The sequence below is a fragment of the Gambusia affinis genome, linkage group LG05, assembly GCF_019740435.1.
Source record: "Gambusia affinis linkage group LG05, SWU_Gaff_1.0, whole genome shotgun sequence".
Classification (NCBI taxonomy): Eukaryota; Metazoa; Chordata; class Actinopteri; order Cyprinodontiformes; family Poeciliidae; genus Gambusia; species Gambusia affinis.
Genome location: NC_057872.1, coordinates 2,391,627 through 2,412,838, shown reverse-complemented (window position 1 = coordinate 2,412,838; position 21,212 = coordinate 2,391,627). Strand labels below are relative to the sequence as shown.

General features: G+C 41.4%; 1 protein-coding gene across 4 annotated transcripts in view; it reads right to left on the bottom strand.

Annotated features, from left to right (window-relative positions):
- Positions 1-21,212, bottom strand: part of cdk14 (cyclin-dependent kinase 14) — a 162,054-nt gene that overhangs the window by 99,804 nt on the left and 41,038 nt on the right. For all 4 annotated transcript variants that reach the window (XM_044117729.1, XM_044117727.1, XM_044117728.1 and 1 more), the window contains 5 exons: positions 12,684-12,929; positions 5,446-5,540; positions 4,831-4,910; positions 2,030-2,124; positions 557-619 (listed from right to left, as the gene is read on the bottom strand). In XM_044117729.1, coding sequence (XP_043973664.1) covers positions 557-619; positions 2,030-2,124; positions 4,831-4,910; positions 5,446-5,540; positions 12,684-12,929 — 579 coding nt within the window. The remainder of the gene's footprint in view (positions 1-556; positions 620-2,029; positions 2,125-4,830; positions 4,911-5,445; positions 5,541-12,683; positions 12,930-21,212) is intronic.

Here is a 21,212-nt window from a genome sequence, read left to right as displayed (position 1 = left end):
CACAAAGACAAACAAACTAAAATTTCAGTTTGAAGATTTTTATGGCTGCAAGTGACAAACCCCAAAAGGTGATTCCACAAAATGTAAAACATGAAAGAGCTGAATGCATATGCACACCACACTTTTCAGATCTTAATTTGTAAAAGTTTGGAAAACCATTTAACATGACATTCCTGTAACCTTAAGTTAATGTGTACATTCCTGTTGGGACCAGCAGCCTTTGAGCTGTTTACTTCTCTCTCAGAGACTAAACACACTGTCTCAGTAGCTAAAGAACTCTGTCACAGGATCATCATCAAGATAAGCAGCACAAAAAAAGAACCACTGAACTTCCAGAACTGAGAAGCTTCCAAGAACTAATCACATGGTAAAGTAATCCATCATGAAGAAAAAGTTGTAAAATTAAATGAATAATGAAAACAAAGGCAGATCCCTATCGATCCTGGTAGGGATTGGAGGTTGTGTTCACTAAACCCAGATTGATCATTGAGACTTAGAGAAACAAACTGTTTGGGGTTAATGATAAAAAATCCAGACTGTAGAAGAGAAGCATTACCTTCACGTTGTCTGGGTGGAGACCGCCTGGGTGTTTGTCCATGTACTGACACAGGTCTGTGTGCTGCAACATAAAAGACAAGAGCAGTTATCTTTTTTTTTTTTTTTTTCAATCAATTTTACAAAATACTTTGCTTGCTACAGCTGACTTATCCTGTACTACAGTTGAATACAGAGTTCACTAAAGCAGCAGGAACTTCTGACTGATCAACAGATTGATCTATATGTTATTTTAACAGCAGCGATGAATGAATTAAACTTTTTCTGTCTTTAATAGAGGCACTCAGACCAGGATTTGAGTCCTGTTGATCTCTGAGCAAAGACATTTCATACAGTAATAATATCTGCATTTCTTCTCTTTTCAGGATACCACGAAACAGAAAGAATGTTTATATTTTGTCAAAGTTGACCACATGAACCGACTGAGTCCTCACTAATGGTAAAGTGGACACGTTTGGCAGGCAGGCAACGTTTTGGTGCTTTGTGAGCAGATTTATGGATGGAGGAGGCAGTGGTTCGGAAATCACAGAGATATTTACAATCTCCTACTGCTGCTCACACCAAAGGAGCCTGCTGAATAATTCACATGCAGACATGCCTGTCCATCTCCCACAGAGACATGCACCACATCTCTGTTTTCATCTTTCCCCTTTTTATTTCCATTATCTCCATCTCTCTGTAATACTTGCTCCTGATTTAACCCATCGGTTTTCTGTCCTTGCATTATGCCCTCTTGCCTTCATTCTCCATTAGCTTTTAGAAAAATCTATAATATGCTTTTCTGCATCCTTATAAGCAACAGCACCAAACTTGACATTAACTTGAAGTTTCCACCAGCAATAAATAAACCCACCCCTAGCAATCAGTCTGCTACATATGGGAAGGATTTACTGTTTTGAGCAGAAGATGAGAGAAGATTCACCAGGAACAATAAACTAATAAGCTGATCATTTCCATCATGTTTAATTTAAACAGAATCTGCTGAGTTCTACTCATATCTCACAAGCAAAACCAGATAATAAACTGCATCAGACCACTCCATTTAGCCCACCCTGGGTGAAAAGCTGAGTAAGACGGAGGAGGGATCCAGATCTGCTCATCCACTAACAAGCTGAAGATCAAAGATTCATCTGAATAGAAATGCAGCCCCACCCAGTGGCTGCTAGAGAGGCACATCCCCCCGCCCTCCACAACAACACACAGACACCTTTTTTACTTTAGTAAAAACTAAAAGAAATCCATGAGAGCTTTAACAGCTTTTAAAGGCCTGTGAACTGAGCAAGGGTTTACCAGTTAAAATATTCACAGCTCGTGTTCCAGACAGCTGGGTATGAAAAACTGAAAGTTCTCACAAAGCAAAAAATAAATATACATACTCATCAGAACTATGGTTTCCCTGAAGTCAGACTTTTAATCTACATTTGGAGCTCTTTGGTCCACCCATCACACAGCTGAGGTCAGAGTTCAAACTCACCACATACTCAAACACCAGAGTCAGGGTTTCCTTGGTGTGGATGATGTCATGGAGGAGCACGATGTTGGCATGCTTCAGTCCTTTCAGAAGAGATGCTGCAAACAGAGAGCAGCACAACCAGAGGCACATTATGGGGTGTTACAGTAGATGATGCAGCCAGATAACCCGGCTGCTCTATGATCATTAGCTGGACTGTTGAAGCGCTTCAGTACCTGCAGGGATTAGGGAGAGATTACAACACACAGAGAAAACACAGGATGGATTCAGCTTCAGAGGTTCTCACACTCACTTTTTAACACATTTATGATCTAAGAGGTGTTTGTAATCAGCAGTGAGGGGAGGCTCTGGAGGGATGCTCCATTTGCCAACTGGATTTATGCTTCATACCAGTAAGTTGAATGTTCAAATATTTGTAATGTCATAAAATTGACATAAAACCCCAGTAATCCTTATGCCAGCACATCATTAAACTGATGAAGGCAGAGATCATCTGGAGGCAAAGTGACTTGGATCATACCAGTTCTACAGTGCAGTGGGTGGGACAGACTTCCAGCAGTTATTTTTAATGTTTAGTTTTTCTTTTGCTATTTAAGTAAAATACAATGACAATGAATATATTTGTACATTTATCTTACTGCCAGGAGTTATTTCTTTGGGAGCAGCTGTTCTGTGTTGAGGTCAATATAGACACAATGTTCTACTGGCAGCAACCACAGAACAGAAAACTGAAAACAAAAAACAAACATTCATAAGAAACATGGCCACCTAATTATCCACATTACCCTAATTAAGTACTGAATAAAGTTTACCTTCTTTTTACTTCAACATTAATTTGTTCCACCCAAAGGATTTAGTTCAATTTTGTCTTTCACTCCAATGACCACAGGTCTATAAAATGCACTTTCTTCAATCATTATCTACAGTCCTCCAAACTCAATGTATTTTTAGCCTAGTTTCTAGAGTACATATCTTAGCACGCTAAGATATGTACCAATCTTAGTTATAAATCTTACATATAGGAGCTTGTTTTAAGTCAATAATTCCTTACTATTGATTCAGAAGCACTGGTTCAACTGGCAGATTATGTCACTTATAGGATCTGAAAAATCTTCAAAGATTATCTGAAGATAATTTCACTTCAGATAAGTGAAATCATCTGCCAATGGAATAAGTACTTTGTCATCAAAATTAAGGATTTTTGAACTTACAAGTTCTTGAAGAGTTACTTACAAGTTTGTTTCTCATTTCAAATCTTCTAAAATATTTACACTACAAACTAGAATAAGAATACCTGCTAGGTTTTGCATTTCTGCAGTGAAAACTTATAAAAAGTAACAATGAAATTTGTTACAGTTTCCAAAAAAAACAAAAAACTTAATATCACTCAAACTTGTGTGGCTAAAGGCAGACAAAGGAAAATTATAACATCATATTTAATAGTGCTGCTTTGATTCTGTCTATTTCTGTTTGCTGATTTAAAGAGAAGCAGGAGAAGGATCTGTGTTGTTTCGTCACTACAGTCTTACCCTAACTGGTCTGAGGTCAGTGATTACTGATCTCTGATCATCTATTTGAACTGGCAAAGGATCAATGAAATGAGAGGTTTTCACTCATTTTCTTGTTTACAAACCCTCTGTTGTATTGAGTGAACATCAGCAAAGGTTTTGAAGCCTCAATTACTGAGATACAGTTCAGTCAAACAACAGTAAAAGGAATCTGTTTTATTTGGACCAAATATTAGAACAACATAAGCTTGGTTTATATTCAAAGGACTAAGTGGGTTTTCAGACGGTTACCAATGGGATTAATGTTTAAGTTCTGTTTCAAAGGCACAGGGAGGCTTTGATGGACAGATTGTTGGAAAGTTGCCCGGTGCCAGAGCCTCATGAATGCATTCATCCTGCAGGAGAAGCTAAAGGTTGTTCAAAATAATAGAAGCAGATCAAAGACAGGACTATGTGTGGATCTGCAGCCTGATACCTCCAGGATCCTGTCACCAGCTTGTGGAGACATGCACAACCTCCCTGGATACATGGACATGTATACGCACGCACACACATGGATGGAGTAGTTTATAGAGGGATAATGCTGGTCACATATCTGCGTTGTGCGCTTCTTACTCAGAAAGTGCTGAATTAGTCCAATTTCAAAGCACCCATCTGATCTGTTCTCAAGGAGAGTTGAGCCTCTGCATGATAGAAGCGTCTTCTCATCTCAGGTTCATTTCCATATGAGCGGGTTGTGTGGAGCAGAGGCTTTTACTTTCAGCAAAGTCAGGAAAGTCAGAAACTTCTGGAGCTTTTTTTTTTTTTTTTTTACATATCCTAATTACTGACAACCTTCTGAAATAATCAGACCTTTACTAGTGTGCATATCCAGTCTGAGGGCTAAAACTGACCACTTACATGGACTTCATACTGATACTGAGAGGACCCTCCTCCTGCAGAACATCCACCGCATTGTTCAGAATGTGAATTAAACAGAAGCTTCGAAGCGGTTATTGGCTTTAAAACCAAACGCTGTCACACGCAGCTCATACATGTCACTTCTGAACATAAGTGTGACATGTGAGGACATATTTGTTACTAGAATAAAAAATAACCTAGTTAAATCTACTGTACTGAACTTTACTGTGCTGTACTGTGACATCTTAAAAATTTACAACACCAAATCAGGGGTAAAAAAGGATTTCATACTTTGTTACCAGCTGTGAAGCCCTGAAGAGGGCTGGAGGAACATTCCTCTTACCCTAGTATGAGCAGGACGTGAACTGGGATTCAGATTTTTTTTTTTTCACTTACCCTCCCTTATGGCTGTGAAGGGTGTTCCTTCCTCCTCCTGCAGACGGATCACTTTCAGAGCCACCAGCTTCCCGTTCACCCTGATGACAGCACAAAGAACAAAGTGCCATAAACTGCTGGACTTTCTTCATTATGGAGAAAAACGAGACATTTCAAAGTCAGCAAAGCCTGAGAACAGAGAGAGGAGAGTTAAGTCAATAAAAAGTAATTCAGCAGCACTGGAGTGAGACTTGGGTACAAGGGTGCAGCACTACAGCTGAATGAAGCTCACCAATCAAAAGAGACACAAAATAACATCATCAGGAAGAAGATTAGAGGCGGCAGAGGTTTGTGCGTTTACAGCACCGGAACTTTTCATTTCTTGCAATTTAATTAGAAAAACCTGGGAGAAAAGCACTGAACCATTAAGAGAGGGAAAAAAATGTCCATTCTCTGGTAATTAAAATACAGAAATCTGCACTGTATATGTGGGATTTTACATTAAAACCAGGATCTGTGACTGTGATAAGCTTTTCATCAACTTTTGATTCAGTTACAGCAGCGGCATACAAAATTAAACACATCATTAAATGCATGGGTGAAGGAAAACAGGAGAAACCTGTGAACACTGCTTACTTGCTCTTTCCCTTGTAAACTGTTGCATATGAGCCTTCTCCCAGCTTCTCCAGCTTCTCATATGAGTCTGCCTTTCCAAACTTGGGGCTTGTGGGCTGAGTGAAAAAGGGACAAACAGAAAATATTATTTAAATGGTTGAATTCAGGAAAGAGAAGAAATACCTCTGGGATTAAAAAAAACCCATTGCAATTCTAGGAGAGTTATTAAAATCCAAAGGTTCCACACTGCATCATCAGGAAGGTGTCACTGGGAGGAGTAGTCTGCTTAGCACACTTTCTGAGAAGAGCCCTTTTAAAGTTCCAATTGTAACTTTCAGACACTTTTCACTGATTGCTGCTGAAAACTACAGCTGTACGGCAATAAGAACTTGAGATGAGCAGCTTGAAATCTATCTGGTAAAAATCAGATGCAAGCAGAATCTGAATGTTAACACATTATTCACTGAAACCAGTTAATCACCAGGTGAGCTTCCAGAAGGAATGGTCTGACTTTTGCACGAATATCTACGGTACCCCCTAGTGGATATGGGTCGCACTTTTTTTTTTCTTTTTGAATTAGCTTGCAAAAGTATGGCGTAAATACTGTTGCACTCTCTCAATAAATCACGTTTCAGCAACACAGCAATTCAAAGTGCTTTACATCGTGAAAATATAAAAAAATCCTAAATACATCATGTAGTCAACAGTTGTGAAAACCAGTGACTGACATTAGATTTTGTCAACTGTCATCTTCAAAATCTTTAATGCTCATCAGATGTGTTGGTCACTGTTCCATTAACTATCTTTAAAATTCTTGATTTAAAGGAACTCTGTGTTTCAGCAGCTTTCCAGTTTTCTGGACGTTTGTAACAGAGTTTAGGTGCAAAGAAGCTGAATGCTGCTCAAATGACTTTTTAGTCATTTTACATCTTTCTTTTAATGAACAATAATGATTCAGGAACAATGCATGTTTTTTTAGATTTATTTACCATACTTCCACCATGCATTATTAACGAGTTTTTAAGCAGTTTTCATATATGTGCTTAGAAAAACCCTAAACCGAGCTCAGCATAATGTCTCTTCCATCCAAATCCATAGCTGGGCTGCAGGCGCCCCGTCCTCAATAGTTACCCCCTCTCCACCTTGTGCCCCTCCCACCCCCTCTTGTTATCTCTCTGCTAATAAGCTCAGCATTTCTCAGAGCTTTTCTAAGCAAATTACGTTTTCTCCAGGGATCAAGCAGGAAGTCAAACTGTCTGTACACTAAACTCAAAAAGTGGGATGTTCACGACCAGCCAACCTCTTCTCTCCTTCAAACTAACTATAAAGCGTTCCCTGTTTTATTCCAAAGTATGGTGAAGACAGATCATGAATTTGAAGGAGGCAAATCTGCTTTTCTAGCTCAAAACAAACCAAATATTACTGAAACTGAAAAACTGACTGGAACAGTTAAAACCAAAAATCCAGCAAGAAACAATGAAAATTTCTCCAGTTTTGTTCAGGTACATTTGTTATTATAATATTATGTTCTTTGCTTATGTTGCCATTTTTTATTAGTATGTTGATAATTGCTTGCATTTCTTGCTTTAGCTTTTAGAAAATACTTCTGTGTTAAACCTGGTTGTGTTGGAAGTGCCCCATAAATAGACTCTGATCAACTGATGACAATTTTACTGGGGTACTTAATTATGAAATGTTGGTTGAAATTCAAGCATGTTAAACTGCCTGAACAGAGCACCTGTGAAGGGCACAATTTGCAGATTTTCATAATCTGGCTGAAACAATTAATTTGTGTCTTACAGCAACTCTGGCAGGAAATCAATCAACCTTAATGTCTGTCCTTTTAAGTCTTGTTTGTGTTCATATTTATTAGGTCATTCATACTAGGAGCTAAATTAAAAAGGAACCCTATACAAAAGCAGAAAATCTCATTTGCATGATTAGGAAATGCATGTTTGTTTCAGTTAAGCTCAGGAGGAAAACAGCATGCTGTAAATTGGTTATAGATAAAAGAATAACAGATCAGCTAATGTTGAGAGAAATCAAAAGTGGTGATCAGATTCAAATCAAAACCAACACAGATTCAGAATATATGCTTCAGATGGATGTTTGTAATTATATAAGGAAATGCACCTTTAAATAAAACTGGGATATTTTAGGGATTCTTAAGATTTATAATATTTGACTACAAAGGATTTGGCTTCCAGATTAAATAACATACATCTTCTAGCATTGTTTGAAGGTAAATGTGACCATTTTGTGACAGAGATGCAATTTTTTAAATCCAATTTTCATAAAGCTGTAACCCACCAAAGCTGGTTATATTTATAGCTGATTTCAATTTCTCTTCAAAAACTAAAATGTACAAGAATAAGAGCTAATATCACGAAAATTATATCACCCATGCTGTAATTGCTATTTAACTTGGTATATTGCAAAAACACTACAATATTTGTGCATCTTTGAATAACTTTGTTTCCCTCTGACTTCATTCAACCTGAGTAATAATGAAAACTTATACTCCTGTCCTCAGAACTGCACCCATATCAAAAATAACAGTCAGATATCCAGATGTAAATGTAAATACTTAAAATTTATCAGTAAAGTTTCTTTAGTGTGAAATTTGTCAGACTTTCCAGTACACTCTTGTTAGAGAAATAAGTGAACTTTAAAGTAAAAAAAATGGTGAATGTAACAGAGAGGAATTCTGAAGAAGAAACAATCCAGGTGGAGCCAATATAACAAGCAAACTTGTCAGTCCACCTTTATCATGAAAAAGGAGGACTGACAAAATTTCAAAGCTCTACAGTTGAACTCTGATCTCATTTTAAATAGAACACAACTATCCAGCAGTCATAGCCAACAAATTCTTAAAGTAGTTATTGCAGCATTTTGAGAAAACACCAACTTTCAGCTTTTACCAGATAGAAACATTGGCTTCCCGCTGCTCTTCAAAGCTGCAGTGAACTTCACCTTAAGGGCTGCCTGGAAAGCTCATATGTTACAATTCTCTTTGACATGTTACCACTATAGTTAAGAAAGAGCCTATTTGGATAAACCTTATCAAAACTTAGCTGTCTGACCTCCTGCTGTATATATCAGACCCTCTGGGCTCTCTTCCCCATGCTCTTACCATACTTGAACAATTTGGCACTATCTCGGGTTATAAATTAAATTTACATAAAAGTGAATTATTTAGTATAAACTCTAAAGCCAGGAAGATTTCATTTGTAAAGTTCCCTTTTAAAGTTAAATCGGATTACGTGACCTACTTGGGGGTCAAAGTTACTCGCAAATATAAAGATCAAAACCAATCCATTTTGAACATACTAAACTAGATTTTCAGAGGTGGCATGCTGTAAATTGGTTATAGATAAAAATGAACATACTGCCCAAGTTCCTTTATTTATTTCAGTGTACTCCATGTTACATCCCAAAGGAATTCTTTGTGACACTAGATAAACACGTTTCAGCTTTTATTTGGAATAGTAAATCCCCCAGAATTCGTAAAGATTTTATGCAGAGACCCAGACGTATGGGCGGATTAGCTTTGCCAAATTTTCAGTCTTATTACTGGGCTTAAATAAAAGATGATATTTTTAGGGATTCTAATTTAATAATATTTGTAACCCACCAAGAGGTTTGTACCTATAAATGCAACCCTCTGCTATATAATTCCTGGGTGCAGTGTAGGAAAAATTGGGACAACATTTTATGTCAATTAAACTCCTATCTGTTCAAATCATATATTCCCACCTTCTATGTCTGATTCTGCCTTTAAAATTTGGAAAATGGACTCAGTGAAGTTAATATCACCTTTTCATTGATGGGATTTGTTCAGACTTCACACAACTCATGGAACAGACACTTTTCCGCTATTTACAACTGCAGCATTTTGTGAAAAATAGATATCCCACATTTCCTGAACTGCCTGAAGAAACAGCTCTGGATAAAATCATAGGTATAAACATCCATCAAAAGATTTATACCATACTGCTAGATCTACAATCTCCTTCTCTCTCCATTATTAAGTCGCATTGGGAGAAAGATCTTGCAGTTACATTAACAGATGAGCTCTGGCAATCCATTCTTCACAGGGTTCACTCTTCTTCAATATGAGACATGGACTCCTTCAGTTCAAAGTCCTGCACGGTTGCATATCTCTAATGAAAAGCTAGCTAAGACTGATCCTTATGTAACCGATGCAGGTCAGAGGTCACCCTTATTCACGCTTTCTGGGCATGTTCAAAACTTCACACCTATTGGTCATCTATATTCAATACATTCTCAGAAATATACAATGTTACATTTGAACCTTCGGCTCTAACAGCAGTTTTTGGAATCATACCCCCGAATAGTTTACTCTCCAAATATAATTCAAATACAGTAGCTTTTGCTACGTTGATTGCGAGACGACTGATACTGTTGAGGTGGAAACAGAAGGCCCGCCCATACACATGAACAGTGGCTCTCAGAGCTCATGAGGTTCTTACATTTAGAAATGTGAGCCATCAGGTTCAACTGCTAAATTTATCAAAACATGGCATTTTTACACTACATGGAAACATCACAAATGAGTATTTTATCATAACTAAACTACTGCTATATTCTTACTTTATTTTATTTATTTTTTTTTCTGTGTGTGTGTGTTTTATGTAAGGTTATATATGTTAAAGACAGCTGTATAAAACACTGAATGCTGTAAAGAATATGCTGTGAAAATTGATAAATAAAGTAAACTAAAATCTGAAATAGGGGGATGCAGGGCAACCTGGTTGTCTCCACCAGCCCATAATGAGCAGAGGATGATACTGAAGCCACTGTACATCCCGAGCCGTCGGGAGGGAACACAGTCCAGAAAGGTGGCATGGCAACATCAGGCAAGAAGTTAGAAATGGACACAAACTCGTCTTCCAAATGACAACAACACTTTGGAAAGCAAATCACCAAATTAGATCCAAAGTCTCTTAAAAACAACAAACTTAATGTTCTGGAGTGGCCATCAGAAAATTTTGTTCTCAATTCCACAGAACATTTGTGTGAAAATGTGAAAACGTGTGAGTGTGAGCAAGGAGACCAACAAACCTGACCCGCTTACACCAGTTCTGTCAGGAGGAATGAATTTCCCGCATAAACTGAGGAAATGGTTGGAAACCTCAGAGATTTCAAGAAAGTTAAAATGATTCTCTGAGATGTTTTGGGAGTTCTAACTGACATAAACAGGAAATGAACCCTTATGTGTCTTCTTTTGCTGTTTATGTAAACATCTGGGTTTAACGGTCTGCAAATCATATACAAGTACTTGAGAGAATATGAACAACAAGCAAAACAAGCAAGCTTGCTTTGCTTGTTGTAGCCGTACAAGATGGGACTAAGAGTCCAGCAGAGGAGCACGGTGATAATTGTTCTATATTTAAATAGTTTGTTGAAGGGCAAATAAAAAATGACTAATTGTGAACAAAAGAAAAAGCCTCCCGAAAGCAAAAAGCTGTTTCCATGGCAACACCTACATTACTGTTGACTGCTCTCTCGCCCATTGTTGATCAAACAGAAGTGACTGCTCATCGGCAGCTTTCCAGATGGTGTTCTCTCTTTCCTCTTGTTCCTGCTAGGACGGTGGGAGTTGTGAACCTGGCAGCAGAATATGATCACTTCTTGTTTTAAATGCAGGGGAATATTCATCTCAAATATATCCTAATTACACTAAAAGAGCCACTTTTCTACATTATGAGTTGTTATTTCAGAGGTTGAATTGAAAGATCAGTTTGGCGTTTCATTTTATTTGAGGAAGCATTGTGCAGACCGCTCACTTTGTAAAACTAATAGGGGGCGAAATAAATTATTCACCAAGACTGAAAATAAGTTTCAATGCACGTAAGACAGGAACAGTCTTTTGTTATAAGGCCATTCAACCCTCTTCTATTGAGGTCCACATTCAAAGTAGATACAAAACTAAGTGCAGCCTGGACTCGAGTGGTTCATTTTTCAGAACAATAACAATTATTGGGTATTTGTTGGGTTGTAGAGCTATTTAAACATGAACTAAAGTACAAAATTAGAACAATATCAGACTCTACAGGTCTCAGTTAGTGTGGTAAATGTGAAAGTTTATGACCGGACAGTTAGAAAAAACAAAACATGGATTGTTTGTTAGGAAGAGCGCTCTTTCTAAAAACAGAGCAGCATGACTTATGGTGCATTCACACCAGCCCTCTTTAGTCCGTTTTAATCAAACTCTGGTTTGTTTGCCCAGAAAGTCCAGTTGGTTTGGGGAGGTGTGAATGCTCACTCAAACTCTGATGTGGAAAAAAAAAAGTCCACCAACAATCCTAAGTCTGGGTTCAGTTAAAGTAAACTTGCAACAGCAAGTGGATCGGAGACCTCTCCAAAAACAGGAAGCTGACTACATTGCACGGTATTCTGGGTAAATACAACCAAAACAAACATGCGAGTCAAGCAGCAGATGAGTGAAATCCTACAACCGCTAAAATCTGACGCCGCTCCATTTATATTTACATTTCGGTATCTTCTTCAGACAGGTAAGGGGGTAAACAGAGTTTTCAAAAGGTTTGGTTCACTTGACACATTGCAGTGTGAAAGAGAACCACAGCAGCTTCAAATGGAACAAATGTTTTGGTCCCAACTTGAACCAACTTTCCTATCAGGGGTGAAAATGCCCTTACAGAGAAGCGGCAACAGCAAAGGACTGGATTAGCAGAGGTTGTCAATGACTGATGGTGTCATCTAGGAAATTATGCTGTGGAATATTGCCTCTGCTGCCCAGATATTGAGCAACTTAACAGCATCCCTCAGTCAGAGTCTTCTTCAGATGTGTCACTATACTACTCGGTACCACAATTCCTTCCTGCCCACAACATCACCATCCTCAACAACTCTTTGAAGATAATAGGAAAGTAAGAGGGATGACGTTTAATTTCCCTTTGGAATAAGTTAAGTATTTTTGAACTGAATACTACCTATGAAGTTTCAAGACAAATGTCACAGGTAGTGAAATGGTTTAAGACCCATCAGCGTTTCAACACATCTGTGAAGCAACAGCATAAATATGTGAAACATACAGTCTCACATATTCCTGTTTAAATAAGAAAAACATTTTTTTTTCATTTTATGGTCATTCACTTAGTGAATACAGCATAGTGGTACAGCATTTCTAACAACAAATAGCCCATAACAATAGCTGGTCATTAATAACAACAACTCCTCATAAACACATGGATCATAAGCAGAAGTACACTTACAGAACTTGGGCTGGAGTGCCTGCGCAGTTTGGGCGACTCTTTCCCAGTACACGAGCTCTTGGCAGTAATGCAGGCATTGTTTTCCGAGTGGACCCTCTTCACCTGGCTGGCAGGCTTCTCAAACGGGTCGAAGCCGCTCTGCGTGCGCTGAACTCTCACCTTCTTGTCCTCAGGGATGGTGTCCAGGGGCTTGATGACCGAGTCCGTTCCCTGGCAGCCGCGTGTGGACATCTTTGTGACACATATCTGTCAAAATGGGGACGTGGAGAAGAAGACAAAAAGCAGGGCGAGGATGAACATAATTGACGTCAACAAGATGAATGAGTAAATAGCAATTAACCTGACTGCAAGTCTGTCTTCCACATTCTGTGTCAGTTTGGGCATAGTGTGTCAGTCTGGGTCTGTCTCTCTGCTACCATACTGTTAGAATGGGAGCCTTTGATCTGCATCTCTCCTGTCTCTGAACAAAACAGCTTCAGTCAGCCGTCAGCTCTGCGGAATACACGGCTGCCGCTGTTCCCAAACATTCACACGTCTCTGCCTTATCACTGACACACATCTACAAACCCATGGAGTACCATCACACATTAATGCTGCAGAGAGCTTCCAACAAGGCCATCATGATCAGGAACTCACAGTCTGCACAATCCCAATCTCTTTAAATTACAAGGCATCTTACCAGTGGCTGTTGCATGGTGGACTCTGTAAATTGGACATAAAGAACTCAGGCGGCATGACATGTTTGCCACGGCTCCCTTAAGATTAAATATTTAAGCCTGGACTCCCCGGCAGGTATTTCTAATTACTCTAGCACACAAGCAGGAGTCATCTTGCAGCTCACTGGTTTGTTCTTTAACATCACCCAGGATATTTTGGACACAGTGAAGTGTTTATCAAATAAATCTTCTCACTCTTAAACATGCCTGAAATCTACATAAACCAACAATAGGGTCAAATGTACATGCAGCAAAAACTGATGATCAGGTTCTTTTATTGCTGACTCTTACTGTGTCATAGTTACAGGGTCTCTCATACTAGTTGAAGGCACCACCAGATAGGAGGAAAACAAGTCCAGAAGACAGCATAGTAATTGGCGGAGAATGAGTAGTTTTCAGGTTTCTCATTAAAGTTTTAATCCCATTATGAAATTAAAAAAGATGGCACGAATATGTAGTTTTGTCTAAGACAAATGCTCATGTTTTTTCTGGTGTTTTTTCTGACCAGGTGATTGCCAGAAAACTTCTTATAATCACACAGCAGAAGAGTAGAAGCAACTATTGCGCTGGTGAATCCACAGGGCTTAATCCACATATTAAGCCCAGTGGATTACTGGGAAATTTTGTTTAGGCAAATTTGTTGGCAAAGTTAGAAGAGATTTATTTTTGCCAATACAGTGGACTCCCACGACCAGCTGAACTCAGAATAATTGAGATTCCCTCAGAAAACACTTTTACCTCCTCCATTAAAATGTTGCAACACTGCCACAGAAGCTAACATCCACTGTGTTTCTGATTTCTGGTAGTGGGGGAATAGCCAATCATCTTCTAAGAAAATGAATAGGACTCCTGGATTGGCTGCTTTGTAAAAGCCAGCATCAAATAGCATTGCACCTAGCTTTTCAGCTTTCTCATACGCAGTTTTCGATATGCTCAACGATAAAAAGAACAATGGCAATTTTTATGCAAATAATTTGGAGTTACATTCCACAGAAAGATCTCTGAATACAGAACCACAAATAGCCAGGAGTTCAAACTCTATTATTGTTCATATTTACTGAAAATCATAACAAATAATTATTTGAATTTGAAAAATATTGAAATAATAATATTGTATTACTGTAATTCTTAATTTCTGTGGCCTTAAATCTGAAGTCACTTGAGCACTAGGCAATTAGTTATAGCCCTAATCCCTGTCTGATCCCTCTGTGTTTGTGTTCCTCAACCTCCAACACACATATGGAAAGTCTTTGTAGCTTCACAACAACGTTGCACTGACTTCCATTAATTTTTCACTCATTTCTATAGCCTTATCCTAATCCTAATCATTATCAGTACATGCCTAACTCCAAACCAAACCTGGACTAAATTCACACCTTAGTCCTAACCCTAACATTAAACCAGCTCTTCTTCTTATGGGGCCTGGGTATTGGGCCCTATTAGGAGCAGTGGGTCCTCACAATGTACTATTTGTTGAAAAGATGGGCTCTACAACATATTAAATGCAATGCCACACACACACACACACACACCTCAAAACAATTGATCTCCATTTTCCGAAGAACGTCTCATACGGCACATATATTGGACAATTGGTGTTAGTGTGGCCAGAGCATATGACACGCTAGCATTTTTTAAAATTTTATTTATTTGATTATTATTTATTTACTCAAATGCATAGAAAATTACTGGACACAAAATTACTATAATGAACAATGAAAATTAATCTGCAGTTGAATATTATAAATGAGACATAAAATGAAATGGAAACCGTATTTATAGCCAATAAGCGTGCAAATCAGGGACAAGAGATGCACAGAGAAACATGCCAGGAGAACAGGACAGACTAACACTGTCACCACAGCTCTTGTCCCACATCATGCATGACCTTAGTGACAGCAGCTGTCATCTGGAGCAGCACGTTAACCAACAAAAACTAATGTCTTCATTTAGGGCCTATCACACTACGAGCCATCAATATTTAATGAGAGTGTGAGAAGAAGACTCGTTCCAAGAAATTCAGAACAGAGAATCACCAGAACAAAAGCTCCACGACACTTAAAAACATCACTGCCTTTCCTAAAACAAATGCTGATTAAACATAGATAAGCATCGTTCCTGTTGGAGACTTAACAAACAGCCAGAAGGAAGGGTTGACTGTCTTACCAGAATTTAAATATTAACCAATGACACAGCTTCAGCCTGGCAGATTCTGTTTCAAACATTCACACAGAAACTGTAAAGTATTTTGGAAGGTAGGGGTTTAACTTACTTATTGGCATTCATTTATTCAACTTTATTACTACTATTGTGCTGAAGAATAAAAGATGTGACTGTCTCCAGCATGTTTCTTGCACATTGGAATTTTCTGATTGTTTTTTCAGTCCAGCCTATTCTTTAATCACTTCCCATGCACTCATTCTGAATAGTTTGCATATTGGGAACAAGGGTGTGGAAATTGGTTTTCTGCTATTTTCATAACGGATTTGATGCTTCTGTGATGACATCGCCATCTAGATTTATTTTATAACATATTTCTTAAAAGATAAAGGAATGAACTGATCATGTGGGAATAAAAATTCTGAATTTCAATAGTTCCACCAAGTGGTCATGTAACTGTTAGCCAAATAATAAGAGAGCAGGTCTCCCTTCCATCCTCTAGGATCCAGTATATCAACTTTAGTGGATCCTTCCCAGCACAGAGAGCACAGACTGAGTTTAGGTAATATTACTGAGTCACAGCTCTGATAGTTGAATCACACTGGTACATGTGTGATATACATAGTGTGTGTAATAGAATGTGTAAACATCCATCCCGTGGCATCTATAGTGTTACATTTAGAGTTAGATGATGGTGAAGTGTTTACTATGACATCATGTCTTCCTAAGTCACTGAAACAAAAGGCAGATACACAGTAATGTGACCCGGGCCTAAGTGAAATCTATAAAACATAAACAAGAAACATTTAAATCGCTAATGTTTTTCAAGTTTTCCTTTTACTCTCCAACAATAGAAAGTTTGTCTTTTACTGCTACAGTCATTGTGAAAGGCTAGTACATTATAAACAAAGTCATGTAGTATTTACAGTTCCTGTCAAAATTGCCAAAAGTGTAATTGTGTTTGATGTTTTTTGCTGAAATGGTCTACCAATAGCTAGAACATGAGCAGGAGAATGTTACTGATCCTAGTTTGCACTGTAAGCGTGCTTGGAAAGCTTTGTGTGTTGGGTTTCCTAAAAAGTGTAAAAGTGTCCTCTAAAGTATCTCTTCCACATCACTCTTCCTTACACCACTACATCTGTTGGCGAGTCAGCATTTGCAGAAATAAACCTACTTTCTTTCTCCTACATGTGACAGTGGATGATAATAACAGCACACACAGAAGCATTATGGTGACAGATTCAGCACAGGGACATGTCACAAGCAGAAGAGCTACGATAGATCCAAATCCCGCAGAGATGTTATGCATGGCTGCCTTTTTCAGACTCATGTCTGCCCTGAAAAGCAATGTCAGCCATCAAGGTCAAAAAACTATTTCTCCTTTAATCTAGAATCATTGTTTTGCTCTCTCCAAAAACAAACAAACCGTACTGTTAAAGAGAAAATGACAAAATAATGTGAAAGATAAAAAAAAAAAACAGGCTTCTTTAATATTCACAGGGACAAAATTAAATATCAGAAACACACAAACTAAAATGTTATTGAGCGATACAGATTTTGGCATCTCTTTCTGGTATGAACAGATGATTCTAAATTTGGCCAATTCAGAGAAATTTTTATTTTTTTATTTTTTTATTTAAAGGTATTGTTAAAAACCCCAATTCAATTCAATTTTGATTCTTTGGGTCACAATTTGATTTGATGTTGATTTGATATTGATTTAAATAACTCAATAAAGAATGAGTAGTATACAAATAATTCTTTGGATTATCTATTAATATTTTTAAGCATTACTTTTTTTTCTTGCCTACCATACATTACTTTAACAGTTTATCAACATATTTGAGCAGCAACATCTGAAAATAAAGAAATACACATGAAGAAGACACGTGCTCAATGTGAAGTACAAAGTGAAAAAAATATAGTGCTGTAACTGAAAATTATAAATTGAAGTAACTTCTTTACTAAGATAATTTATAAAATTTTTGAAGTATCATTTTCAAGTATATTTGAACAATATTGCCATTCTGACCCTCACCCCTCACCAGCTGGTGGTGGTAATGCACACCAAATGTTTGCCAGTAAACTCAAGAAAAAGACAACTTTGCGTCAAAGGGTTTCACATGTGACATAGAGCTGATGTAGTTAGCAGCAAGTTGCATCATGGCCACTCTCTGTGCCGCCATTGGTGCAAAGAAATGGCGCTGGCTGAACAACTAGCTCATCAAACTCACTTCTATTGATTTCCCTGACAAAAAGTATAGGAAATGTAGTAAGTGGTACACTCAACTATGAAAAGTCAAACGTTTCGGCAAAGTATTGTTCACCATGGCGCGAACCCGCTGAACAATGCAATATTGATTCACAGAGTTTTCAGAATCTATATTATATTGGAAGAAAATTAATTGCAATGCATTGACGAATTGATATTGTTGCCCACCCCAAAGGATTAGAGAACAAAAACTATACTTATGGCAGCATGTGAATAAAGTGAGGAGTCCCAGTTTCCACCGTCAACAAGAAAGCTAAACTCCACCAAGGATGCAATTACCCCACATTGATTACCTATAAAGTACAACCTCTTTAATCTCTAATATCACCACCATTAACAACATCACCACCATTAACAACATATGCATTTACAGTCAGCAAGGAACTGTATTGCTTTCCTATTTATAATTCATTTTGTTCTGCTGCACTGACCCCACGGTCCCACAGGGATAATTTAAATTCATCTTATCTTATAGCTGTCATGCAATAATGGAAAATGTGGGCAGTAACACGGCAGGCAGACCCAGGCTAATTCAACTATTGTCATGAAGTGGTGGTGTGAGGCGGTGAGGTAAACGCAGCAGAACCCAGTTGTGTGGTGATGAGGAGTTTTAATGAAGACAAACAAACAGAAAACACAGTCCACAGACCTGGCAGCACTGCTGAGCGGAAGGCTGAAGCTCACTACAGGTAGCAACAGGCGATACGAGGACTCGACATACACAGACTGAAAACGGACGTAGCAAGACGTACACTGACTGACACTGACGTAGGACCCGACGAAGACAGACACACACAGGTGACGCTAAATACACAAGAGGAAATCAGGGAACGAGATACACCTGGGGACTAATCACGGGGAGACAGGACAACACAGAGACTCAGACACACAGGAAACTAGAAATAAACATACAGAAAAACACAGAACACAACAGTACCCCCCCCTTAACGGGCGGCTCCCAGACGCCCCAAAAACTGAAATACAACAGGGTGGGTGGAGGGGAGATGGACGGGGGGCCAGAGTCTATGGAAAACGAAAAACAACCTATCAAATAGGCGGAGACACGAGGGTCCAAAGTCCAAAAAACAAAAACAAAACAAACCCAACTCGGTGGGCGGAAACACAGGAGGCGGGAACCACGGAGGCTGTCCGGCGGCCGTCCGCGGCGCAGGAGGCGGGAACCACGGAGGCTGTCCGGCGGCCGTCCGCGGCGCAGGAGGCGGGAACCACGGAGGCTGTCCGGCGGCCGTCCCGCGCAGGGAGGCGGGAACCACGGAGGCGGTCGGCGGCCGTCCCGGCGCAGGAGGCGGAACCACGGAGGCGGTCGCGGCCGTCCTCGCGCGCAGAGGCGGGAACCACGGAGGTTGTCCGGCGGCGCCGCTGCGACGAGAGCACAAGGAGTCTCTATAGGCCGCAGGGCGGCGACGAGAGCACAAGGAGTCTCTAGGGCACGCGGGCGGCGGCACGAGAGCACAAGGAGTCTCTAGGGCCGCAGGGCGGCGTGACGAGGAGCACAAGGAGTCTCTAGGGCCGCACGGGGCGGCGAGGAGCACAAGGAGTCTAGGGCGCAGGCACGAGGAGCACAAGGAGTCGTCTCGGGGAAGCACTAGGAGTCTCGGGAAGCACTAGGAGTCTCGGGAAGCACTAGGAGTCTCGGGGAAGCACTAGGAGTCTCGGGGAAGCACTAGGAGTCTCGGGAAGCACTAGGAGTCTCGGGGAAGCACTAGGAGTCTCGGGGAAGCACTAGGAGTCTCGGGAAGCACTAGGAGTCTCGGGGAAGCACTAGGAGTCTCGGGGAAGCACTAGGAGTCTCGGGAAGCACTAGGAGTCTCGGGAAGCACTAGGAGTCTCGGGGAAGCACTAGGAGTCTCGGGGAAGCACTAGGAGTCTCGGGGAAGCACTAGGAGTCTCGGGGAAGCACTAGGAGTCTCGGGAAGCACTAGGAGTCTCGGGAAGCACTAGGAGTCTCGGGGAAGCACTAGGAGTCTCGGGGAAGCACTAGGAGTCTCGGGGAAGCACTAGGAGTCTCGGGGAAGCACTAGGAGTCTCGGGAAGCACTAGGAGTCTCGGGGAAGCACTAGGAGTCTCGGGAAGCACTAGGAGTCTCGGGGAAGCACTAAGCTGGGAGCTGCGGGCTGAGCGGCGGCAGGAACGGGAGCTGGTGCGCTGCTGGAGCGGGCGGCAGGAACGGGAGCCGGGTGCGCCCTGCTGGAGCGGGCGGCAGGAACGGGCTGAGCGCTGCTGGAGCGGCGGCAGGAACGGAGCTCGGTGCGCTGGCTGGAGCGGGCGGCAGGAACGGAGCTCGGGTGCGCGCCGGCTGGAGCGGGCGGCAGGAACGGAGCTGGTGGCGCTGCTGGAGCGGCGTAGGAACGGAGCTGGGAGCCAGCGCTGCTGAGCGCGGCAGGAACGGGCTCGGGTGCGCTGCTGGAGCGGCGGCGGAACGGAACGGGCGCTGCTGCGCCGGCTGGGCGGCAGGCAGGAACAGCTGGTGCGCTGCCGGCGGGCGGCGGCAGGAACGGGAGCTGTGCGCGCCGGCTGGAGCGGCGGCAGGAACGGGCTGGGTGCGCTGCTGGAGCGGCGGCAGGAACGGGAGCCTGCGCTGCTGGAGCGGCGGCAGGAACGGGCTGTGCGCCGGCTGGAGCGGCGGCAGGAACGGGCTCGGGTGGCGGAAGCTGCTGGCGCTCCGCCGCGAAGCGCTGCTGGCGGCTCCGCCGCGAAGCGCTGCTGGCGGCTCCGCCGCGAAGCGCTGCTGGCGGCTCCGCCGCTGAAGCGCTGCTGGCGCTCGCCGCTGAAGCGCTGCTGGCGGCTCTGCTGCTGGCTCTTCAGGCGACGGAACAGGGGTGGTGGATCGGGAGGACAGAGTCTTGGGTCTGGGAGGCAGCGGTTCTCCAGCCATGACAGCATACGCTGCCTCACGCTCCCACTCTGCCTCCCTCTGCAATGCCACCAGCTCAGGAAGCGGAAAACGTGGAACCCAGTAATCCAGCAACAGACCCAACCGGATGGCGAATCCAAGCCGTTTTGTCGCCGCGTACGGCTTGGCCATGGCAGCCTCATACTCCCGTATGGTCTCCAGTAATTCCTGCGTTTCATCTGGGTCCATGGTGGTTTGTGCGTGCCTCACCGTTCAGCTTGGTCGGGTCCTTCTGTCATGAAGTGGTGGTGTGAGGCGGTGAGGTAAACGCAGCAGAACCCAGTTGTGTGGTGATGAGGAGTTTTAATGAAGACAAACAAACAGAAAACACAGTCCACAGACCTGGCAGCACTGCTGAGCGGAAGGCTGAAGCTCACTACAGGTAGCAACAGGCGATACGAGGACTCGACATACACAGACTGAAAACGGACGTAGCAAGACGTACACTGACTGACACTGACGTAGGA